Genomic DNA, 25,404 nt, shown 5'->3' on the forward strand with positions numbered 1-25,404 from the left:
TCATTGCATGGGCACCAATCAGCGCCAAAGTTTCTCACTGTTGGCAATGTTCGATTTCCGCCGGCCCCGTGTTTCCTCGCAGCCTAGGTATTGGCGATATCGCTTGTCCATTCAAGAAAGGCATATCAGCTATCTGATGTAAAGGACATCAGAGTTTACGAGAGGGGAAAAAGACAACAGCATGCCCCTATTGTTCCGTATCAGCCAGTTGATAATGAGCTCGGCATCTGCAGCCACCTTGTCGATACAAACGAGACTCCCAATGAGCCTGCTCAGACTTGCTGCTTGGTTCCCCTCCTGTTCATCCCCGTCTGCTGTATGAGTTAACAATAAAGCTAAATATGTAGCTCTAGGAGTCAGGTTCATCCGCTGTTAGACCCCGGGTTTCTAGTATCTAGTACCTAGTACCCTCCACGACCACTACTACCACCACCTACGTCTGTTGGGCTAACGTTCTTTCCAACCATCTCCAGCAGTCTACGTACATCATGTGGGTCCAATCACTCAATGCCTACATATCTACCTAGGTAAGTACCTATCTACGTACCTTCTTCTTAGACCAAATCAGGTTTTAGTTGACCCCTTGAGTCTTTTTGACCGGGTCCCTGTACAGTATAAGCCGACTCCCTCTCATCTATCTTACGCCTTTGCACATCTCACACATATCCTTCATAAACAACTTACCAGGCCTCTCACTTATATTTTGTTCTTAGACTTTTCCCGTTCGTCTGGTACCGAGCGTAATATTCTTCATCTGTTCTTCATCAACACTGTAGCGGTCTGGCTTTCTCTACCCCGTTCCTGCTTTGATCTTTAAGTCAGATCATCGTAAACTTTAGACTGCCGCCCGTAAAGTGTGTCATACATATCTCAGTTCTATAATATTACCCTCTCTGCCCCCCTTCCCGTCTTCCCAAATCATGTTCGCCTCTCATTCTGCCTGAAGGCTAAAGTATTGTTTAAATCACCCTGCTCTTGCTGTTGATAGAAATTCGTTTCATTATGGCATCATCCTCTAAGGCTCGCCAACCTCGGCTCCGGGCTTCTTGCGATGGATGTTTCTTAGCCAAAGTCAAGTGCTCCAAGGCACGACCGATATGTTCCCGATGCTTAGCTTGCGGCATCGAGTGCCGATACTCCCCCTCAAGCAGGGCGGGCAAGCCTAAATCCGAACATAATGGAAATACTCAAGCGAATGCTCATCAAGACATGCAGCAGATGCATCACAATATGATGGAAGACAAAAATATGGCGTACTCCACAGCACACCAACCGCCATCGGAGCACATGTTTAGTTTTGAAACCGGATGGACCACTCCTCCTAACGTCGATGGTAGTATCAGCCGGAATTCCTCTATTTCAACTGGTCTGGCTTTGCTCGGGGTCGAAGATAGAGCCATGGGCGGCGAGCAGGACCCAATGTCGGCCCCTCCAGAGTTGTATTCATCCACAATGCCCTGGACGCCGCCGACAGACATGTCATGTGCCTCCTTTGGCGATCTTCCCGTTGGAACAGGCCCTATACCTGGTGCTCAGATGCGATCTCAGTCGTTCGACCTGTCCATGTCAGCACATATGCCTTGGGCCGATCCAACTGCACCGGATATGATTCCGTACAGCCAAGTCCCAACCCCAACAAGTATGTCTTCGAATTATTTTCCCAGCCCAAGTACTACGCCCACAATGAGGCCAGCTGGCCCACGCCATAGTTCCTCTTCCTCGACTATCGGCGGAGGTAGCTGCACCTGTTTTACAGCTTGTTTGCAGTCACTTCAAGCGCTACATAATGCTTCTTCGCCAGCCTCTCCACCCTTTGATCTCGTTTTATCCCTTAACCGAAAAGCGGTAGAAGGATGCGCCGCCATGCTATCTTGTTCGAAATGCATGAGCCGGTCCGGCACACATACTGCTACGATGCTCCTTGCAACCGTGATCGGTAAGATCACATCATTTTACAAGAATGCATCGCATTGTTATTTCGAGGCCGGGAATATGGGGATTGCACCAAACAATCTAGGGAACAACCTAGGAGTTAGCTTCGGGGTGTACCATCTCAATGGCGAGGATGGCAGATGGCTAGAGCTTGAGATCCTAGCTAGGGAACTCCATAAGCTTGAGGAGGTTTATGCCAGATTCAGGGAAGTGGTTTGCACTGATTTTTCCGACGTCCCAGAGGTTACCAAGGCCATGATCGGCTACCTTGGACAAAATCTAGGCTCCACACTAGAAGTCATCAGCCATAGGAAAGGCGACATGACATTTGTTTCATAGAGCCATACACGTTCTAGCCCTATCACGAGTCGCACGAGTCGCACGAACACGACACTTCAGGCCATGCTATCGAGCGACATTATGACATGACGCAGAAGAGGTCAAGACGGCCTACGCAGCAATTCGTGCCTACGTTTCGAGATCGATTACATTTTATTGTGATCTTCAACCCTTATATATCCGGTCAAACAATGAGTTTAACTATGTCACGGCACTTTAACGAAAGCGAATTTCAGCTCTTGGAAACACGGTGTATTCGAACAAAATACACCTGGTCTATATTCTATTCGGTCTGCGATGTGTATTACTTGGGGGAAACTGATTTATTTCGTTGAACCATCACCTTGGGATATTATTCAGCATTTGGGCGGTTATCGGTGTTATGAGGCAGTAGGCGTTATGACACGGTCAGTCATGGCGGCTGAGAAGTGTGTTGCTCTGACGGTGAGCATCAAATCATTCTGATCTTTTTAGAGACGTGACTATGTACCAACATCATGATTGCACGACAACGACAGTACTTTTTGTTTGGAATATCTGTTGGCTAGAAAGTAGCTTGCACTTACAAGCTATAACTTTGGGTACTTCTACACCGCCATTATCAAATACCTTGGTTTGGCGCGCTCTTCTCCGAGGCCAGTTCTTTGACCTAGACACACGTTGTTTTTGGCCACGATGTGCCACTGCCTGCATAGAGTGCTATGGGCTTATGAAGGAGGCGGAGAAAGGGCTAGCCCCCGTCGAGCGACCGCAAGCTTCTACGATCTGACCTGCCACTAGTCATCCTGTTCTACGACGCTGACAGAGCTGTGTTCTCGACGGAAAATCCCCGGCAGTCCGAAGGTCAGATTATCAGCACGGGAATAGCCTTGGATAACAAAGATCTGACAGCGCCGAAACTGTCTGGTAGGCAAACGTGGGGAGAACACAAATATTAGTCATAGTCAGACTGAATACCATTTACCCTAAGTAGATATACATCAATGTTCTTCAATATAGCTCCTAAATTAGGAACTATACTCCCTTAGAGGTACTCACGTAACCTCGGCTACACATATAGTATCGAGAAAATTCCGAACCTCTTACAAGGTCTTTCAAGAGTCGCCTAAACGTAGGTATTTAGGTACGTAATATTACTAACAACTACAGGCCTGGGTCAATTGCCTAGGTAATTGATAAGCAGCATGCTGTATATATTTTACATGGCTTGCTCTACATACCTACCTAGTAGGTGGTAAGCACGTCGGTAAATAGGTACTTTAGCTACCTTCGCAAGTAGCATCTAATAAATACCAGGTACGGCATGTTAGACGATGCAATGTAACCTAGGGGCAAATATCGGGCAGCCACGGGCGAGATAATTCATAGAAAACCCAATCTCACGAACTAATAACTATTGGTTTACGTCTTGAGATAATAGCGCTCAAGTCATCCTAGCATGAAGAACTGCAGGTATAGCTGAAGTGCTTCATCTTATTTTAATTTGTCTAGGTTAGATGGCAAATGAAGAGAGCGCTGGAGATTTGTAAGTAGATAATTGAGTAGGTAAGGTAAAGTACACTGATACATACTACTACTAGGTAGGTACTCGTAGGGCACAGTACCTATTACTTCCAAGGTTCTCCTTCACCTTCCTATGGATGAGTTCTTCCAAGCCACTTTGTCGTGCTAGCTCAGCTTATGTAGATCCTTGCCCCTATCACATATCACATTCACGGAGAGAATACCGTCATAGTTCTAAACCATATCAGGTGGGTAACCCAGGAACGATCGATGGACGCTAAGTCATAGGCGACGCCTCATTCAATGTTGGGAGTCGACGCTTGAAGTTGCATTCATGAGGTACTTTGAACATATAACAACTAACTAATAGGTACTTCATACATGATATATTCAGAGTTACCTGCTGGTACCCTGTACAATACGTATATCTCTAGGCGGGGAGTTTCAACGTTACTACGTTGCTGCGTGTTGGGGCTCATAAGGCTGAATAATTAAAAGATACCCAGTCGTATGGGATGAAATGCAATGATTGTATTGCTGGAACTGACGCTTTGCTGATGACCAATCGTAATACCTAGGCTAAGTACACAGTTAAGAATGTTCGAGCTCTAGAAGTTACATACCTACACGAGACTGCAACCATAACTCTGAATATTACCTATGATTATGCACTTTGATAGGTACTCAAATACATGGAATCGTGAACCCGTCCGAGAATAATGTTGCTGACTGAATTATATAATCGAGACCATCAATGATGACTGATTAACCCGACTCAATAGTAAGTACGTTTACATACTTACATGTAGGTATGTTGCCCATCTCCATGGGGTGTCACCCGGGATACGGGGCAGTACTACATCGGTACCAGCGCTATACAAACTCAGTACTAGGTACCTCGGTCTCGGTACCTACTATGATTTGAAGTACGTTAGCCCTACATACATAAGGTACTACTGTACCCAGCTATTTAAAGTTACATACCTGAACCTTGAACCCACATGCACTTAGCCAAAAAAGGGTCATGGATGCTTCAAGAGCAGACAACCCTGAAGCCCAAGATGATTTACCAACGGGTTACAACCCTAGAAAACCTTATCTGAAGGTTTTGCTCAAACTAAACCTATCTGATGTTAGCCCAGCTCATTTTAGGGACTAGAGCTGCACTTAGTGCATATGTAGATCTCGGGTCTACCCTTGTCCGTTATCACCGTTAAATATCGAAACACCGTAGACTTGGTCCTCCCCACCTTTCACACCTCTCACATCTCTCACACCCTCCTAATCCCCCCTCATCCCCCAAACATCCCACATCGCAACCCACACGTTTCGTTATCCCCACAACTGAGAGATGTTAGAAGGGTTAAACAACTTCTACGAAGTCGTTCCAAATCATTTTCGGCCTTCGATATGATTCGACCTCCGTCGGCTGATTGACATTTCATTAGCCCGATACCGAACTACAACATGCCTACACACCTAAGGTTAGGTACTTCGCATGATAGCATACATGACTGGGCGTATTACTTTTCTCCAGAACTTCTAGAGGCTTGAAGATCGCCGTGAAGGATCATCAAATCCCCACTGCCTTACTCCTCCGTTGCCTCACTTACATTAGATTAGGCAACACAAAAACACAAGTTCTAATATCTGATCTCATAGATCTGTAGAATCTTCACTGGACACGGAAGCATGTTTCCTTACTTCCCCAGGCGCAGTTGTCCCTCAACGTCTTTTGACAGTGGTGAATTTCACTGACCGTCAGAAGCGTCTTTTTTTTTTTCAACTACATTGGTATCTCAGTCATCACCAACTGTCTAAACTGATTGCACAAAGGTTGGTGCGAGATAAGCTGGAAGCTAAAACTGTAACAGGGGTTTGCTGCGTGGAAAGGGAAAGCGAAGCACCTCGCACGCGATGTCGGGCTTTACACAGCCTAGATATCATCGTCTAACAGTACCTCACGCACATTGGGCTTTTAATATCGAGGACTTTTGGCATGATTCGTGTCTACTTACTCAAACACTTAGTTTAGTGGGTAGGCGCTCTTCACCGCTAAGCTTGTAACAGATACCGGAAGACAGCCTTGACTTGCTAGGCGTGGGTGCTTCTCTAAAGGTTGAGGCGGAGCAATACCACCTTGAAGCAACGTACATGACGGCCGCCTCACCGGGCTCCTATCAACTTTTACGTTGGAACGCGGTGGCTTATTTTCGCATCTTTTCGCAATCTCACTGCGGTATCAGTATCCGTCAAAATATCAGTTGAGTAGGTCCACTACGTTCCCGTGAGCCGATGCTTCATCCATTGGCTGGCCACACTGCCGGGCTCTATCAGCAGTAGTCTGACAGTTACATGAATTCCATACCGTCACATCGTGCCTAGTGTCACTTGAGCTACTGGCGATTATTCTCACTACGCGCTTTTTATCCAGTAAAATCATTATTCAAACCTCAGTTAGACGAATCCCGGAAATTTTGGTTTTCTAGTTCTGACAGTCTACATGATAGTTGCTTTAAGGCTGTATTATGTGACACAGCCTGCTTCCTCGAGGAAAGCTTCGAGCTGTGTACGATGCAGCTGTAGCTGTCAATGCCACATCAAAAGTTCAGTGCTTGCAGGAGGCATTCGGGCCTTCAAGTCAAAGATGACGTTTCTAAACTTCTCCAATCAGCCACATCCCAAGTCGCCGAGTTGGGTAACGCCTTGCGCCACCTCGCTTAGTTGACAGCTCCCTAATTCCGATGCTTTCTTGTTGCTCTGATATTGAGGCTCTACTTTATCAGTCTAAATTTCTCCGATACGTTGTCATATGATTAGAGGCATCTCCCCTATATAACATTGTACATCGTGAGTAAGTCTCTGAGTTTTCGTGACATGTGTGAGAGTTGCTTGAACAACTTTCCGAACATGTATAACAAGGAACGACACTAATTCGAAAGCTAGCAAAGTTCTACATGATTATCATCGCTCGGCTTATTCTGAACACCTCACAATTCTTGATTTAAACAGATATCAAACGTCGCTGGCAATCAAGCTATCGTTCCACATGCTTCCTACGTAAGGTTAGCGGGTATCGACTCGAACGAAAAACACACGATCGATACTCCTATCAACCTACGGTGAGCCCTACGGAAATAACGACATGAGGAGTTCTAGCCAATCTACCACTTCCTACCCTAAGTAGGTGTTGCTCATTGCGACAATGGATTGATCAAGTACCTAATGTAGATTTTCATCTCATGTTTCCGGAACTTCCGACTGACAAACAAGTGGCTCAGGGATAAGTGAGCAGATGAAGCGACAAGTATTGGAGCCTTGAAAATTGGTTGCGACGCTGACGCCATGTGGCAGGGCTGAATGAATACCGGCGGGCCGAGATCCTAGACCACACATGATAACCAAATTCTCTCTATTAACACCAGTCATTCTCACTGAACGCGTACACATGCAATGACGGGATGTATATTAAACTCCCGGAATCTAACATGGCGTATCTCACTACATCAAACATCTCCCGTAAGATAAAAGGGGCAATGTCTTTTTCATCCCGGAGATAGATGGGGTTGGGAGTTCAAATTTATTCTCTCAGCATCCTCATACACCTCACAATCTCGGACCCGGGGTCCGGACAAAATCTAGCTGAAGTAACGGAATGAAGACGAGATTGTTTTGCAAAGCAATTCTTACCTACTAGATACCTATCTACCTAGGTACTCAATCGACACCTACACAGATAAGATAGTTAGACCGGCCAATATTGAAATATCCAAGTAAGATACTCACAGAAGAAAGATCTAGATGATCGAAACATTCCTTCCTTCCTTCATTTTCCCTTTCCTTTACAATATGATGGCAGTCTGACATTCTACAATATCATTGCTACGAATGGATCCTCCCGTGCCCCTCCCGATCCTACTGTACCCCCATGCTTTGAGTTCCAAGACTCTTTTTGTATAACCTCCACCTCCACGGATTCACCACGGAGATGCAGCTTACTTGCATAGGGTCACTGGCACTCTTTCGTATATATCCGCGCATATACCAAGATCAATTGGCGCTCTCTTTCTACCTCTCCCCCTTCGTCTCTTTGCATGGTCTAAGATAGTCTTGGCAGTGCAAATTATACCTGAATGTGTAGATATGTAGGTAGGTATGTATGTCATCTACCTTGCAATTTTGCATCCTTACCGAATTTTACTGCATACACTTTTCTTACCAAATATTATTGGCCTGTGTAACTAGGGGTATAAGGGGTTCTTGTGTACCACACATAGATTTTGCTCTGTGATAGTTAGGGGTTGAGTAATTTTGGGTAACTACCTGGGTACGCGGAGATATAGAGGTAGGTAGATACCTAGTAGGCATATATCTACATACCCCCAACCGACCGTTATGGAAAAGGGTCAACGGCATATCCTACAGTTACCTAGGTATCTATGTCACATCGGCTTAGAATACCTAGGCAGTCAAGGAAAAAAAGAAGAACAAAACCGTCGTGTATCACCATTACCTAAAACTGCTACTGGGTTACCCAAATAAGTATAAATGAGACATTCACTACTGCCGGTAAGCGAGCTGGCAAGCACTGACCTACCTTACCCACCCTAGGTAAGTAGCTGCTCGGGAGACAGGCAGCTATCTAGCGGTAGTGTAGACATTATCTGAGTCAACTCTCAAGTCATCGGTCATCTTTTCGCGATGCATAAAAAGACTCCTCGGTTACACGAAGCTGTCACGTTTGGCTTACCTGCTTAGGTAGGTTAGGTTAGGTAGTTAGGTAGGTAGGTAAGGGGATAGATAGGGAAGTGTTGTCTGTGGGTGCGCTTACATTACATCACACAAGCGAGCAAGCAAGCGCATACACACACATAGACACGCATGCTCATAGAGTAGGTATGTAAGAAGGGGAGAGATAAAGTGAGCGAGAGAGAGAGAGAGAGAAACGGGGGGGTCGCGCTGGGACGAGCTTCGCGATGCGATTAAACCGGGCAGAAAGTGTCTTCTTGGGTACCTATCTAGATTAGGTCAGTACTTCATGCACCGCAAAATGGATATGTTTTCGAGTGCTTTGGGTAATGATGTCGCCGATAAGCGTTGAGTGGTTTAAAGGGGGCTGGGTTCGTGATGTTTTGGGTTTGTACCTACCTACCACCTAAGGCAACCTACCCAACCTAAAGGTTTACATCGTAGGAATGAATTGCTTTTTGACTTGGAGACGTGCGACGTTGGTGTTGTAGCTTGGAGAGACTTTGGGTAAGTTGGAAAATTCGAAGAGGGACCCCCTATTATCTACCTCGGTTGGATAGCTAGTAGGTGTGTACAATAAATTTACTATCTTATAGACCTCAGAAGGAATGAAGGAAAGGAAAGGAATAATCTGGTCCAAAGGTAAGTAAGTACTAACCTAGGTAGATTCTATCTTGGTGCTTGTGAGTTAGGCAATGAGTTTCGCGTGGCTTGGAGGAAGAGGAGGGGAGGGCTGGGCTGGGCTGGTAGAAATTTGGCTGGTTTAGGTAGTTAGTTTACCCCTATTCACTTTAGGTACACTGGATTCCTCACTTTGCCGAACTTGTGAATTTCAATTAACTCCCAAGGGTCGCTAGGCACCAATGAGTTTCTATACAAACCTCGATGAACTTTCATTTGGACAGCTTTGATTCTATCGTTGTATTCACTATGTGCGTTGCTTGGAACTCGTGTCGTAGCTACCTACCTATTCATCCACCCAAAAACGAATATCTAATAACCATAATCTAGCACGCAAGTGCACTTGTTTTATATATAGAGACACTGTTTGGCCCAAAGGCTACTATGCAAACAGTATGGCAATAGTGACGGGGTAATGTGGAGTGTAGTTCAGACACCGCCGCCCGAAGCACGGATAACTTGGCCTACGTGGGGTAATGGTCAGTATACACATCACTTATTAGAGGCCCTTGGAGAGGACAGCATACCGTTAATCCATTCGCCCTCCTCACTGATCAAACAGTAGACCACCTTACCGACATCAGCCGGGACACCGACTCTGTCGAGCGGGCACATTCTCTTGAGGCCCTCCTTGATGGTATCGATGGGCATGCCCTTGTAGCCGCCGGGGACGTAGTGCCAGCTGTTCTCATCGAACATGTCGGTCTGGATGCCGCCGGGCGCAATGGCGTTGCAGGTGATCCTCTTGCGGCCGCAGTCGACAGCGAACGCGCGGGTGAAGCCCTCAACCGCGGCCTTGGAGCCGGCGTACAGCGCGTGGTTGGGTACGCCGGCCATCTGGGCGGCGATGGACGAGGTGAGGACGATGCGGCCGCCCTCGCGGCAGTGCTTGAGCGCCTGCTGGGCGACGAAGAACTGCCCGCGGCAGTTGAGGCCGAAGACCTGGTCGAACAGCTCCGGCGTGACCTCCGTCTCCTCGCACCAGACCTCCATCCCCGAGTTCGAGACGACGTAGTCGAGGTGGCCGAAGTGCGCGACCGCCTTCTCGAACAGCGCCGCCACCTCGGCCGGCCGCGAGATGTCGGCCTGCAAGGCGATGGACTTGGACCCCAGCTTGGCCAGCTCGCCGACGACGGCGTCCGCGGAGCTGGAGCTGCGCCCGTAGTTCACGACGATGGAGGCGCCGCGCTGGCCGAGCTCCAGCGCTATCCCCCGCCCGATGCCGCGCCCGGATCCCGTGATCAGCGCGACTTTGCCCGCAAGGGGCTTGACCTGGTTGCTCATTGGCTCGCCGGCCGAGTGTGTGGTGGCACTGCCGATAGCAGACGGCGCCATTTTATGGGGAAGGGGAAGGAAACTGAGGGGGGGGAAATGCAATTCGGCTGTACCAATTCTTTTTCTTGTCTCTTTTGTCTCTCTCTCGCGCGCGAAACGATGAGGCACACAAATTAACAAGGAAAGGATGAAGGGGATAGTATGTCCTAGTCAAGCGAAGGTCAACCAAATCAATGGAAAATAATAGCGAAGTTTGGTGAAAAGGGGACCGAGGAGATCAATGATATGCTCTTACATTGTACTTTAAAGCTCACCCAATGCCTTTTTCTTATAGCTGGCTTCACCCCAAGGAGTTCCGATGCGACGGAAGTGACACGCCAAGTATGTGGGTTCCCGCATCCGTAACACGACGGACAAGTCATGGCGGACGGAGGTTATTTGACATAGCGAAGAGCGAAAGGTGGCAGGCGTGTTGAAGATACTGGCCTCAATTGGGAAAGCCTCAGGGGCCCCTATTCTAGGTAGTCACAATCATGGATATAGAGGGAAGACTCCTATCCAATCGACTAACCGAAAGGCGATGGCTTGTCAGTCAGCCTTAAAACTTCGTCGGGTGATGGATTCGATAGTTAGGTACCTACTGGAAGAATCGCATGGCAGCTTGGTTACCCACAAGTTCACCCCACGCGGAACTACGGCCCCATCCAACAGCGAACTCTCACAAGAGAGGCATTTCAAGCCCCGGTAATCCACCAGGGCCAGCGAATATAGAATGCCACACAACGACGATCTCATTCGCCACTAAGGTTTTATTTGACTTATCTGGCATTTTTTTCCCTTTCATCGGGCACGAAACTGGCCCCCCCCTCCCCGGCCCCTTCAGACTATATCTAGATAGAAGCTTGTGCGCTGTTACACTTCGTCGGACTTCCGGCTAAGAGCAAAATCTGAGACGCTCGACGAGAAGAACGAGTTGATTACAGTCCGGGGAAAAATGGAAAAAAGAAAGTTGGCCCTTCTTTGTCCGTACGCTAGGCAATGGGGACATACCTACTAGAGGATGAAAAGTGTGAATTGGGTTTGGTAGTTCGGATAGGTAGCCCCTTTATCGGGGATTGGGAGAAGGGGGGGACAAATCGCACCTACGGGAGAAATTTGTCCATGCCTACTTAGTAGGTAGGTAGTTCATATAATGCCTCTCTGCCGCAACTCACTCTTTAATCATCGTTCGCTCCCTGAAACCTCGCTGTCGTTATCTGCGAGCAATTCTCAGCCCAACTACCCTGGAGGGCCATTAGCAGGTAGTACTAATCGACAACAGCCTTCCCTAGCCGACACTGTTAGCTTGGCCGTTACACGATCTCGTCGGTACAATTCTGCGAAGCCCATCCCCAGTCTCCGCATGCCATTGGGTAAGCGTGGCAAGTTTCTCCAACCTCTAGATCGTTTGACGTTGAATAGGCAGGGCCTTGGCCATCATCATCAGCGCGAAGTCGCGAGGCGAAACTAAAGTGGTGTAGAACAAGCAGGATGTTGCTCGTGATACAGTTGCCCATCGTATATCCCAAACTTGCCTCAAGTCTCTTGCCAACGCATCGCGTGGCTCGTAAAACCACCTCTCTTCGTGCAACGAGCGACAATCCTTTGGTCAGACTATAGGGCTTTGTCAGGGTGAGAGGGACCGAGTAACCATGCCTTGCTTGTCATCTAGACAGCAGCAGATTTTAGCAAAGCGCGTAGCGTAGGAGGACAAATTATAGAAAAGGACTCAAACGTGGTGAAACCCGCCTACGAACCTGTAGGCATCTGAGACGTGATACCCAGGTAGTTAATATCAAGGCATATCAAACGAATTCGAGGATGCAGACATCATGTCTTTGACGCTCCTATATGTACGTACCAAATAGGAGGTCTAGATTTACATAAGCTCATGGCCAGGCATTCGGTTAGTCGCCAATACCCACTAGGTCGGATCCGAATATAACTCTTTCAGGGCTCCTACTAGGTATACCTAATTACGCGAGCAGGATTTGCATGAGGAGTGTTATGTATGCTACCTTGGACTGTATACTTTATGCTTGCATTAAGCTTCCTAAGTTATCACGTATGTATGTATGTAGGTGTTATCAACATCGAAGCATAGGTAATAGTACAAAAATTAAACATTACATGGGATCATTCATTGCGTAGGTACATACCTAGTTAATCAAAAGTGCATCTTCAACATCTCCCTACGCGCACATAGACATGATGAGTTGCGTTACACCACCCCCTCAAAGTGCTCAACTACATGTGTGTACTAGCAGATCCCTCGAAACGTCAAAAGACCCTATGATTGTACGGCACACATCAGACGAAGGGGGTGGGGTGCCGATGTCAGCTTTTGCCTCGCCTCGAGTACAGGTCGTACAGATCCATAGCTATGGGGTGCATCTACATTCTCTACATACATAGGTACCTTAGGGAGCTACGAATATATCTATACAGAGTCGTGAAGACATACATGTAATCTATAGAGCCTGTGGACCGCCTAGCGACTTGTAGGCTGCCTCTACATAAGCAACAACCAACACTGTGCCAAGTGCTACACGGATAGGAGATAGGAATCTCTTGACCACCTAATGTATATAACCTTAGAGATCTAAGATGTGTGTGTGTGTGTGTGTGTGGTTGACAGGTACAACCCCAGAAACTGACCTGTCAACCGAGAAAACAGATTGCACATCCATCACCCTACCTAGACCCAACCAACCCCCCTCCCCCTTAGCAGAACAGAGAACGCGCAAACGAGGCGTTGTTTTTGCATCCCCTACCTACTGACGTACATATCTGCATAAGCCGATGGCGGATAGAAGAAGAAGAAGAACGTTTACTCGTTTGCACGTTACACTCTGATGCGCGGAAGTGCAGTTGTTGGAATCTGACATACATATTCGCGATGCGCATGCGAGGCACGCGCCCAATCTAGGTATTCCCTCGCGACAGAAAAACACGACGTTGAGGTTGAACCGGGGAGGAAACATAACTAGGTACGATACATATCTAACCTAGGCCCTATGGTAGGCTGGTAGGTAGATACCTAGGTAGGCTTATTAGAAGTTGTCTGTTACATTGGCGGCAGCCGGCAGTACCACTAGTCGACTTTCCAAGGCAGATGGACATCGGGCGACGGCGGGAGGCTGTCCTGTCAAAGTTCCCAGCTAAGACACCACCCGGTAAAGATTCCGAGGTCTAGCCTGCCCGTCCAATATATACACATACTCACCTACGTACGTATGCTATGCGCTGTACGTGGATATATAGATTAGGTATGTATGTATGTAGGTATGTACCTAGATGAGTGACCCGTTCCACTTGACCTACCTATGTAGGTACCTATCTGCCTGCCTATCTGCCTGCCTGCCTGCCTGCCTATGTACCTACATACATACGAGAAACGGATAGGCACCTAACCTTAAGTTAAGGAGGCATGCATACCCAGGTAGGTACTAGATATGCATGTAGTTATACACCGCCACAATATCATCTAGCCTACAGCATTCAATGTTGTTGAAGTATACATATGCAAACGCCATGTACTGTATGTACGAAGAGGTCATGTGGAGAGACACACAGGCAGGTGCTGTAGAATGTGGCGTTTGTGGGCGTCCTCTGTTTTTAACTCTATATACAGTATCTCTACCTACTGCCTTTTTCTCGAGACCTAACCTCTTGACCTAGGTAGCCAGGTTTATGTAAGTAAGCGATGGCATTAAAGCTGCCTACATACATAGAGACTATTTCTATGTACATATAGGTCTGACGTCTATTTTACGTAGGTGGGTATGTACCAGGTAAATATGCACATCTTTAACCCCCCCCCCTTCCCCCCATGCAGATACGAAGAAACCGGGGAGGCCAAGCAAAAGGTAAGCTCGGGGATTTCGACAGACACGCGGGGATTTAACGGAGAAACCGAACCGGCGCGGGACTCGGGAATGCGAGTGATAACTATTACCTAGTACTTGGTTTATATCACAGATTATCTTCAATGTAGGTAGATGAACTAAAATACTAGTTATTAAGAAAGGCCCGGCCCATCGCGCCCTCGACCTCGTTGTAGACCACTCAACTCAATATAAGTTGCATCCAATAGACACACCTTTCTGGGCACTTACATGTACCTATCTATCTAGTATCTACCTACCTACACATACATACATGTTATGGGTACACAGTAAAGATCCCACGGCAAGCAAACCCGAAGTCGTGGCTTGTGAGTGAGTTGTACGCCTGCCTGCCTGCCTGCCTAGCTAGTAGCTACATGCCCCTCCTGTACCTAGGTATGTAGTGTAAACACGCTTCAATCTTCAATACTTCACGAGGCTAAGGCCAAGCCACCGCCGCCCATTGTCATCTCTACCTACATGTACATAACATATCTTTCTACACTTTCTTGTAAGGAGAAGACAGTAGGTACCTACACACATAGAAGACTTGGGGGGGGATACAACAGCAACAACGAAAAGGTCTATTGAAAAACATGGAAGTCCAAAAAGAAAAATGAGCGAGTAAAATAAATACATACACTGGAAAAATTAATCCGTTCCTCCTATGTAGCATAGGTCGGGACAAGACTTATGTATCAGTCTCTAACCTACCTAACCTAGGTAGATAGGTATAGAACGTTCCCCGAATACCCCGACACACGCCCCCCTTCCCACTCTTCCCATTCTCCTTAGGTAAAAAAATGTGGCTTGACATTTGATGATTTTTGATTTTTTTGTATATTCCCACCCAACCCAACCCAGGTTCATTTCATGTAAGAGTTTAAACCTGCCGAAAAAAACGCCTAATGATGAGTTTCCCCTCCCCTGATGTTGCTACCTACCACTACGATGAGTTGAAGAAGAAGAAGCGAACCTTCCCATCCCCCATTGCCAATCCCGATACCATCTAACCCCTGGCCCCCCATCCCCTATCCTAATCCCCGCGGGTATATGTATAAGCACCGTCTCGCATAACATCTTTTGCTACACAAGTTCCGAGCCCCCTTCTCACTGTCCAGTACCTCTCCCCTATCACCACCTACCTAGGTACATACCCCCTAGTAGGTACAGCCAACTAGCTCACTTGAGATGGAGTAGGTACATGATGAGTACCTAGATAGTAGATACCCAGTATTACATATGTGTTGTTTATGTATACAGCGACCTTGGCCTTTTGTGTTGCGAGAATAAATAAGTACCAAGAAATAAACCACTCTGCCCCTATTCCCCCCTTCTCTTCCCCAAAGCCCCCCAAAGCCAGAAAAAAAAGAAAAGCCAATAATGATAAATGATGATGATGATTTCTATGCTGTAAGTATGTGTGTGTGTGTGTGTGTGTGTGTAAAGGGCACTTTATGCCGATAAGGGATACTCGAAGAAGAAGAAGAAAACAAACGCAAGCACCTAAGTACCTAGGCACTCATGTAAAATCATACACCTCCCCACACCTAGCATAGATTCGCCGCACTCCCCGGCACCACACCCGGCACGCCCCCCGCAGCCGCAGCATTCGCCAACCCATCCGGCCGCCAATTATCATTAAGCGCGACCAGCTTCCGCCGAATCCCATCGCTCAACCTTGAGCTAACGCCCGTCTCGAGCGTCTTGACCGCGTACTCGAGCACGTCCCCGGGCAGTCCCAGCCCCACCGTACTCCCATCCGTGCCCGTGAGCACGGGGACGCCCTCTCCGTTCCAGAGGTATGCGATGACGGCGGGGTCCTCGGGGGTGACCTGGTCGACATGTACATTCGGGCCGAGATCATCGCGCTTCTGGAACGATGGGTCAAGACGGGACATCGAGTCGGTCCACAGAATAAGCGTAGCGCGGTACACCGCGGCGCTCCACCAGCCGGGTCGGCGGTCGGCGGGCATGGAGCGCAGGAGGCGGTACACCTGGCCGCAGTGGAAGATGGCCTCCTCGCGCTGGTAGACGCAGCGCTTATGGCGGAGGGAGAGGGAGAGCTCCCAGTAGGAGCCGTCGAAGCCTTCGCGGCGGGCGAGGCGCTCGATTTCGGGGAAGTTGGTGACGGCGTTGAGGGAGATGAGGTGGTAGAGGACGAGGTTAGTGCGGGTGATGGCGCACGAGGGGTGCGCTTTGTAGTACGCGATGGTGAGCTCGTACCACTTTTGCAGGAGCCCCTGCACTTCGTTGAGGTGTGAGATGAAGGATTCTTTGGTGACGGGGTTGTGGTTGCTGTGGCTGTGGCTGTGGTTGTGGTTATGAGGGTGGTTGCTGTGGTTGTGGTTGGGACGACGGGCGCTGCTCATCATTACTTCGGAAAAGCAGGAGAGCATCTGTCGCACGTGGCAGAGCCAGGATTGCAGGGGGTGAAGCAAGAGCCGCAGCTGGTGAGGCATTAAGCTACCCTGTCGCCTCGACAGGTTGTCATGGAGGAAGTCTTGGAATAGGTCGTATAGGGAGGGGGTCAGGGAAGGGGTGTTGAGGAGCTGAGGATTGACGTTGGCGGTACAACCGTAGATGGACTGCACGGCGGCCAGCCATTGGTCAGCGTTAGCCGACATCCAGAGTAGCTCGGGTCCCGGCAAAGGAGCGCAGAGCTCGTTGGTAGAAAGCATAGGAGCGGTGTCATGGAATAAGCTTAGTTCCTGATCGACCATAACAAAATTGTAGGCCAGTCTGTGTTACAGAGAAAGAAAAGGATTACACAGAGATTAGCATAGCACACTTTGTAATGTAGGTACGACTATTGGTTGGATGGAGGAAAATGCAGTGGCGCTTATTATGACATACCTATTTTGAGATTCCCTGTGCAGCCACGAACGCCATTGCAGTTCGGAATTGGTGGATCTATTGAAAGACGGGATCATGGAGGGTTGAGATTCGAACATACCCGCATGCTTGAGCATCTGCATGATACGCCTAGTTAGGAAAAAAGAAACGTTCCGATGACGGGGAAAAAGGGGGTTGGGCTGGGTTAAGCTGTGATTGGTTTGGGGTTCTATCTCACCGAAAGGTACATCCCACGCTGTCCCATGGCAATGTCCATAAGCCATTTGTCACCGCTCCAAGCCCCCAGTAGCGTGAATAATAGCGCACAGCGAAGTGCGGTAGGGTCCGCACACATCTCAATGTCCTTCTCGATGATGTCGAAAAGTGAGATGCGACACGTCTCAATCAGACCAGCTGAGAGGGCTCGTGCTTCTACTGTGGGAACTGCCGAGGCGCCCTGCGCAATCATGAGTAGCACCAAGAGGGCTGCCGCTTGATTGTTCTGGAGCATCTCGTTGGGGTCGACGCAGCCGGTGGAGACCAAGGAGTAGAAGAAGGAAAGATTCCTCACGTAGCTTCGTAAGAAATACTCGAGTATCTTAGAAGGGGGTAGAACCAAGAAACTTAGGAGTCGGGGACTGGAGAAAGATTTGTTCTGGCTATGTACTCCTCCCCGGTGAATCTCGAGAGCTTTGTGGAGGAAGGTCTGGGTAATGGCGAGCATCTTATCGCGAGTCCGGGATGTCATGGGGATGACGGAAGCTAGATCGGCGGCGTCCCAGTCGACCTTTTCTAGATATTGTTCTAGGGCAGTCCAAGTACCTTCGTGTCTTGACTTTTGCTCCAAGCATTCTAAATGCACGATGGCTGTCCTAGGACACGTGCCCGAGAACACGGGGGGATTGCACCGTGCTAAGGGCCATGCTGCTTCGGCGGCGATGACCACTTCGAACTCTGGTATCATGGTGTCAATTGGAGTATGCAACGTCATGTCGACCGGCTTAGCCCCTGGATCAAATTCCCCAGTAGACATTATACTAGTACTCCTCGTGTGAATAGATCCCCTAGATGAACTCATATGCTCTGAGCTAGAGAGGTCACTGAGCTCCCCAAAAGTAGGCATGGGAACATCGGCTTGGGCCAGAGACATGTTATTCGCGTACATATCCAGCTCTAACGGATACTCAGACCAGACTAACATATCCTGGTAATTAGGCTCTTGCGGTATGAAGTCGTTACCCAAGTGAAGAAACTCGTCGAGTGCTTCTACCCTCGGGTGTGGAGAAGGGAAGTCATCCGAGCTCAGCTGAGAATTCGCCGGTGAGTTCTTCTTGGGAGAATTATCCTGCTGTATCCGCGGATCAATTGTCATGATATTGCTGTTGTTGTCAGGTGAAGACATAGAAGATTTAATAGGTGGATCTGGTTTAGCGGGCCCTGGATCTACGTCCATAAAAGACGGGTTAACTGTCGTTGCTGGCGTTGTTGGTGATGTCTGAGGTGGTAATGAAACTTGACTTGGGCTATTGCTGCTCATCGCAGCAGTTGCCTGTGCAGCTCTAAGCGCTGCCTTGGAGGACCGTCGCGCAAACCTCGCCTGGCATTCGAGGTTCTTGTCTGCGCATCGTGCACAGGGTACTCTCTTATCGCAGCCTGTCTTAGCTTGGGCACAGTTCAGGCATGCGATGGGCGTCCGTCCTGCCACCGTAGGCACCCCACCAGGAAGCGGCTCCATGGGATCTCGTGCTTCATGGTACGTCGAGTGATGCCTTTGTAATAAGTCCCTGTAAATGAATCAATGAGTATATAGGAGGGTCGAATACGTCGACGAGACGGCGAGGAGCGAACCTTCGAGCGAAGGATAGTTGGCATGCACTACATCTATGTGGTTTTACATTGGTATCTATTACATTCCCGTGTCAGCATCCCCGAGCTGGCAAGAGCTAGTACACAAGCATCACTCACGGCTAGGTATGTGTCTCTCTAGATGTTCCTTGCGCGTAAAACTCTTCCCGCAGTATGCGCAAAACACCATCGTGAAAAAAGCCCCGTTCAGAGAGATTATTAGGTGTGATGTCTTGCTACGATATTGCTCATATCAAGCTATATTAGATTCTCTCCGTGGGTTGGTTTCTCTCGTATGCTCGGGGAATATCCCACCGAAAGAAACTAGGTCGTCGCCGAGGGAAAATATGAGAAACAATAAAAAAAATGTCTATATCAAGTCAAGAATATGAGCCGAGAGGGTGGGGGTTAGGTGGTTGGTGTTGAAGTCGTTGAGGCAAGAGAGTATTGTATGAAGTACTGTATGAAGAGGGAGCTTGATCGGTTATGTTAGAGGGAACAGCTGAATTCTAACGAAACGAGGTAGGATGCATGGTAAGCAGTCAAGCAAGCAAAATACAAGTATACAAGAAAGCAAGAACCGGCCGAATGTGCATGAACCAGATTTTCTCCGGATTACGGCATACTAAATATGAAAGAGAATGACATTCATGTCGGAACATATGAAGTACTATGTAAGAAGGAATGGGTACAACGGCTTATCCATATGTAAGTAGGTAAGTACCGCTCGTGGGTATTAGGCAGTGCAACTCATCCTTCAAGCACAGTCCCTGACACTCGGGAATAGGACTGCACGTAACTAGGGAAGTATCTTCTCAGACATGGGGGGCCGTGGAACGGTGGTGAACGGTGGAACACAGCAAAATGCCCGGCCTAGCCTAGACATTTTCAGCCGCCATCAAATACTTGTCCAGGTACGGCACGATGAACTAGGCTCCCCCTTGTTCCTTAGATGGCGGGGCAATATAACGATAATGTGCTTGAGGAGAAACACAAGAGAAGCCAGAGAACCACAGACATCGTTTAGGAAGCGACAGAATGAAATCTTGAAGTGTCGTCTAACGCGCAGGCAAAGCGAAAAGGGGGGTGGTGCCTAAGGGGGGCCTGAGTCTGGCCTGGCCTTCGCTGAGCTAATGCGAGTCTCTGAGTTTGCATAGACTCATTAGACCATCACCAATCCCCGTCAACAACAACCCAGGGAGTCGGAAACAACCAGAAACTAAGTCGGATACGAAATAGTCCATGTCCTGCGGCACTAGCCAAAGCTTCGACCGATTCGTACATCAGTGATTAGGATGTATGTTTATGTGTGTTTATGTGTTTACCTGGGTATACATATGTAGGTAGATACCGTAGATAGACAGTATAATTATCTGACCAGAGTGGCGAAGAAGTATCCGTGGGCATAGCGTGAATTCTCGATCAGAGAATCTAATGTAATAAGAAGGACATCAAGGTCAGCTTCTCTCTTCTTCTTTTATGTTTCTTCTCGTTCTGCTTCCTCGTCGCGGTATATTTCAACGCATGGTAGACGCGTATTTGGGTTTAAATTTGGAGGTGACTTAGATGGTATGTAGGAGAAGGAAGAGGAACAGGAGTAGGAACAGTGGGATGAAGTCGCAATGGCGTCAGAGGGGGGGCTTATCCTATTTCCTAGGGCTTCTATGGCTGTCATCCAAAGGTTGATGTAATCGGTGTGTAAGTAAGCAAGTTGAAGAGAAATCATAAGCTGTATAGTAGGTTTATTTGATTCGTATAATGCGATGGCAGCAGTTGATGGCTGTGTCGACAGTACAAGTTGTGGTGTGTAAGTGAGTAAAAAGTACCATGTAAGATGTAGGCCTACATAGTACTAACTTTGAGAGAGACAACATTGAAGAGACAAGATTGAAAGTACCTGGTAGACAAGTAGAAAGTGAGAGAATGAATGCTGATTGATACATGGTGGTAAGTGGTAAGTGGTAAGTGTAGGTGGTAAGTGGCCATATGGAGATGTAAGATCAAACTCGTGGTGCAGGGTTGATAGTTCTTAGTACCGAGACTTGCAGCAAAGATCTGCGCGTCCAGGGCCGAAAACACCCAATTGATTGAACCTTACCCTATAAAGTGGCGCTAGTGATAACCTGGCTGGGTACACTGGATAGCCCTGTTAGTTGCCTAAGTTGCCTAGGTAGGTACCTATTGGATGTAGTTAGTTATTCTTTTCTTTTCTTTTTCCCTACATAAATCTCTAATATGTAACTACTACTTAGTAGTAAATAGTTACATATGTAGGTGAATATGAATAGGTGAATATGAGAACAGCACCGACATACACATACATAATCATACCTGGCTGGTCTTTTATCATCAAGTTGATACCATGTAGAAACGACGGCTTCAATGTTCCTCACTACTACGAAACGTGCCACTTACATCTGGACCACAACTTACTCTTAACTCCGGGCTGGTTGATAAGATGGACGCGTACATGAAGTAAGCAAAGCAAGATACATAACCATGTAACCAACGGCGAGTCCCAATTTGCGCCATTCTCATGCATCAGCCCTTTAAATGTTAAGCAAAGTCCATCAATATTAGCGGCGATTCGAGAAATCTTAAACTTTATTAACGCCTGTTTCTCATTTATCTTCTTCAATCTTCATATTCCTAAACATATATGTATGTAGGTAGTGTGGCAGCGTGGTCATGAAATAGACTCAAGTCAGAGAGATCCATTATGTATCAGCAAAGTTGAACTTCAAGAGCTCCAGGTTGCAGAGGTACGTAAGAGTGAGGACACCAAGGTTTTCCAACGTGACGAGCACATGCAGTTAGTCATTCTGCCTTCGCATTATAAATTGCAACGCTCAACTCAATGTTCTTGTTTACTGGGCTCGAGCTACCGTAGCTTTTTGGGGCCCGATGTCTGTGTGAGTTCAGTACCTACATACAACATAACATGGCTTATCAAGAACAAAAAGAAAATAAGAAATAGCTAAAATTGCGACATTGATGGCTGACAAAGAAGCTTTCCATCCGTGCACTGCTCATGCTTCGTTACCTCTGTCTCGACGTGACAATAAGATTCCCGCGACGGCAAAGTAAACCCGCAACGTCTGGAAAGACCTGGAGGACTCGACGCGATTAGGAAGTGCGATGCGGTTAAGAATGGTGTCACGTTATCTAACAGCTTTGTTTAAAGGGAGAAGTCGATCACGTTGATGATTTGATATAGATATTCAGATCCATGTATACCTAAGAAGACGTGATAATATGTGAAAATATATTGTTAAATATAAAATATTGGTTGAATAGGTGTGACCCAGGACTCTGTCAAACGGGGAGGGCAATATGTAAGGAGGCATATAGGGCTTTGTAGGCGAATGCGCTAAAATTAGTACGGTAACGCCGGGTGTAAGAAACGAAAAAAAGAAAAAGTAAAGGATTAATTTTTAGTTTTTTTAATGTAATAAAGTATATCGCAAGGCTATTATAGCTAAAAAATAAAGCTTAGACTTTATTTCGCATAATAATTGATAAGATAAGCTAAGCCTTCACAGCCTTAATTTAATTACTTTATATTCCATTATTAATAATTAAAGCTGATTAATCTAATTTATCTTTTTAATTTAATCTATTTTTTTTAATTTTTTTATTTTAATTTTTTTTTTTTAAATTTTTTTCCATTTAAACCATTTAAACTATTTAATTTAACCAAATTATTTAAATTATTTAATTTATTTAATCTATTTAATTTATTTTATAATTTATCTTATTAATTATTTTTAATATTACCGTTTAAATCAAATATTTCATTTATATAGTAATGTTAAAAATGGTGTAAAAAGTGGTTTATTAAATTTAAGGGTTAAAAATCGATATATTTAATTAATTTCTTTAAAAATTTACACCAAATGTTTCACTTTTTACTAACGGCTTAATAGTTTTAAATTTAAGTTAATAAGATAGTTTTAATTTTAATAGGCTTATTAATGCTTATTATTTGTTTTAAATTTAATCGTAATCGTTAAAGGTATATATCGATAAAGCATATTTTAAACCGGTCCATAAAAAAGCTTTTAATCCTTAAGCTATTTTAATTTTTTTCTTTATCTTTTTAATATTTTTTAATTTTTAATAGCTTTTTAATACTTATATATTAGCCATATAACTTAATTTATCTAATTTATTTAATTTATTTAATTTATTTAATTTATTTATTTAATTTAATTTATTTAATTAATAACTGATATATTTATTTTAAGACAAGTTAATTAACTTTTAATATTTCGATAAATCCTTTTAATTTAATAATTTTTCCCCATTTAATTAAGCCGATTTTAATTTTAATATTTATAAGTTTTAAATAAGTTAATTTAAGCTTAATAAACGTAATTTAAAAATAAATATAATTAAGTAATTTATTTACTACGTTTATTTTCTTATATCGGCTAATACTTTTTATTAATAAGTTTAATTAGTTTATAATATTAATATTTTTATCGTTATGTGATTATTACGTAATATATACTAAAGGAATTTATTATCGCGTATATATTATATAATTTATATTTAATATAAAAAGAATTTATCATTATATAATTATTATATAATTATTACTTAATATAAAAGAAAAGTTTTACTTAAACTAGCTAATAGCTGTTTTTTAATTAAATTAAACGTTTAAATGGTTTAAACTTATTTTTTTTTTTTTTAAATAAAGTAAGTAATTTTCCGTAAAAGTTATTAAAGATATAATTAAAATAAAAAAATAATTAAATAAATTAATATATAAAATTAAAATTATTACGAAGCGACGATTTTCTAGATATTAAATTAGTAAAGTTTTATTAATCTAAATTGCTTGTAATTTGCCGGATATTTTAAAAATAAGGCTTAAGTTTGTTTTAAAACAGTTATTCCATTTTAAATTTACCTGAGGTATGTGCCTAATAACAAAAAACAGCTATTTGCCTACAAAGTCCTGTATACTTCCGTAAATATGCCTGATTTGGAAAGCTAGTCGCATCCAGCTTTGAAATCAACCATCTACCATCTACACGAACATCGCATATCCAAACCGTTGGATCGCCTCATCGTAACATTTCATCTATATCGGCACCCATCCGCGATTGAGTTTCCTGATTGGAATATCAACCATGTTGGGTGAATAATTCAATGGATTCGTTTGCCCTGTCACCTAGTGAGAGCTTTACCCCCCACCACCCCCTTTTTTCGTCTTTGTTCCCTTTTTAGCCCCTTTTAATGAACACAAGCCTATCGCACGATATATATACCTATCCTAGGTACTATATATAACTGCCAATCGTCTCACAAACAACAATAACCTACATGTAAGAGAACAACACTACATTTCAAGTCAAACAGCCTCGGGGGAGGGTTTCAATTCACCTCGACATTAGCGTGCATCTCTCTTTCTCTTTCTCTTTCACTTTCTCTGTAGGGTTTACAGTCTCACTCTAGCGCTCTAGTGCTGCACAATACAGTAAACTCTGGGGCCAGTTACCGCTAGTTGCAACAAAAACTGAACACCTTGTTTTAGACTTTATTTCCTTTTTTTCCCCTTATAATCACGTCCTGCATGCATTTTACAGAGACACCTGCACCTTATAAGTAGGTACCTACCTAGCCTACATGTGTTCTGCCTATGTATTACCTATATCAGAACAGCCTCATTGATTTTTTTGTAGTGAGATCTGCGCGGGTTCATCGCGTCATAATGACAATAATGCTAAAAGCTCCTGCGCCAATTGGGCAATCCTCATAATTTGAACCTCTCACCAAGGCGATGATATATGGTATATACACGCATATACATACCTATTATCGATGAGATATGCGTAGTATGGTATCGTACGCATATTTACCACCTACCTGCCTACCTCTATCTACAATCTATCTATCTGTCGTGCGACGTGCTTCCCGCCCGTGACTTTTATATATACAAAAATCACCATTCTATAAATTGCCCCCATCTTCGGTTCGTTTTGTTTCGTTCCCGCCGTAAGAGGCTGAAGAAATCTGTCAACGCTGCAGCCCTAAACTCCGTGCTGATCTCCGGGGACAAAATCCGAACGAGGCGTGCAATAATACTTTACTTTACTTATAGTATCTTACTAGCCTGCCTATTTTACACATACCTGGGTACTCTGAGAGTATGTACGGCACGATTGTCCACCGAATCCCCTATCCGCGGATCGAAATCATATTTGTCTCGGTCTCCATTCGCTGTTGTCATCGATATGTTCATTGTTATGGTTGCTGATGTTATTGTTGTTGTTATTCCTACCCAAGGCGGGGTGAAGGAAACCGGCGA

The 25,404-nt window shown here is 45.5% G+C and overlaps 4 protein-coding genes across 4 annotated transcripts; 1 reads left to right on the forward strand and 3 right to left on the reverse strand.

Moving 5' to 3' along the window:
* The first annotated feature begins 377 nt into the window (after positions 1–377).
* Positions 378–2,513, forward strand: GGS25DRAFT_360639 (uncharacterized protein). Its single transcript, XM_049258127.1, has 3 exons — positions 378–527; positions 714–854; positions 989–2,513. Exon 3 carries the CDS (start codon positions 1,003–1,005, stop codon positions 2,269–2,271), a length of 1,269 nt encoding a protein of 422 aa, XP_049114545.1. The 5' UTR covers positions 378–527; positions 714–854; positions 989–1,002; the 3' UTR covers positions 2,272–2,513.
* Positions 2,514–9,633: 7,120 nt separating this feature from the next.
* Positions 9,634–10,488, reverse strand: GGS25DRAFT_515036 (hydroxynaphthalene reductase; the record flags this gene model as incomplete). Its single annotated transcript, XM_049263042.1, has 2 exons — positions 9,634–9,668; positions 9,732–10,488. 2 exons carry the CDS (start codon positions 10,486–10,488, stop codon positions 9,634–9,636), a joined length of 792 nt encoding a protein of 263 aa, XP_049114546.1.
* A 4,296-nt stretch (positions 10,489–14,784) lies between these two features.
* GGS25DRAFT_498480 (uncharacterized protein) lies at positions 14,785–15,756 on the reverse strand. The gene has a single exon (XM_049261703.1). It carries the CDS (start codon positions 15,042–15,044, stop codon positions 14,829–14,831), a length of 216 nt encoding a protein of 71 aa, XP_049114547.1. The 5' UTR covers positions 15,045–15,756; the 3' UTR covers positions 14,785–14,828.
* On the reverse strand, positions 15,248–19,590 carry GGS25DRAFT_360832 (uncharacterized protein). The gene is made up of 5 exons (XM_049258128.1): positions 19,206–19,590; positions 19,089–19,143; positions 17,479–19,024; positions 17,262–17,377; positions 15,248–17,147 (listed from the first exon to the last, which is right to left on the reverse strand). The coding sequence occupies exons 1-5, from the start codon at positions 19,273–19,275 to the stop codon at positions 15,956–15,958; spliced, it is 2,979 nt and encodes a 992-aa protein (XP_049114548.1). The 5' UTR covers positions 19,276–19,590; the 3' UTR covers positions 15,248–15,955.
* Between the last annotated feature and the right edge of the window lie 5,814 nt (positions 19,591–25,404).

The sequence above is a fragment of the Hypoxylon fragiforme genome (genome assembly GCF_022984875.1).
Source record: "Hypoxylon fragiforme strain CBS 206.31 chromosome Unknown GGS25scaffold_7, whole genome shotgun sequence".
Lineage (NCBI taxonomy): Eukaryota > Fungi > Ascomycota > Sordariomycetes > Xylariales > Hypoxylaceae > Hypoxylon > Hypoxylon fragiforme.

Coding starts and splice junctions, on each gene's coding strand:
- GGS25DRAFT_498480 (XM_049261703.1), bottom strand. CDS start 15,044: ATGTATTTATTTTACTCGCTCATTTTTCTTTTTGGACTTCCATGTTTT.
- GGS25DRAFT_360832 (XM_049258128.1), bottom strand. CDS start 19,275: ATGGTGTTTTGCGCATACTGCGGGAAGAGTTTTACGCGCAAGGAACAT. Junction 19,025..19,088: donor CAACTATCCTTCGCTCGAAG/GTTCGCTCCTCG, acceptor ATTCATTTACAG/GGACTTATTACAAAGGCATC. Junction 17,378..17,478: donor AGCGTGGGATGTACCTTTCG/GTGAGATAGAAC, acceptor CGTATCATGCAG/ATGCTCAAGCATGCGGGTAT.
- GGS25DRAFT_360639 (XM_049258127.1), top strand. CDS start 1,003: ATGGCATCATCCTCTAAGGCTCGCCAACCTCGGCTCCGGGCTTCTTGC.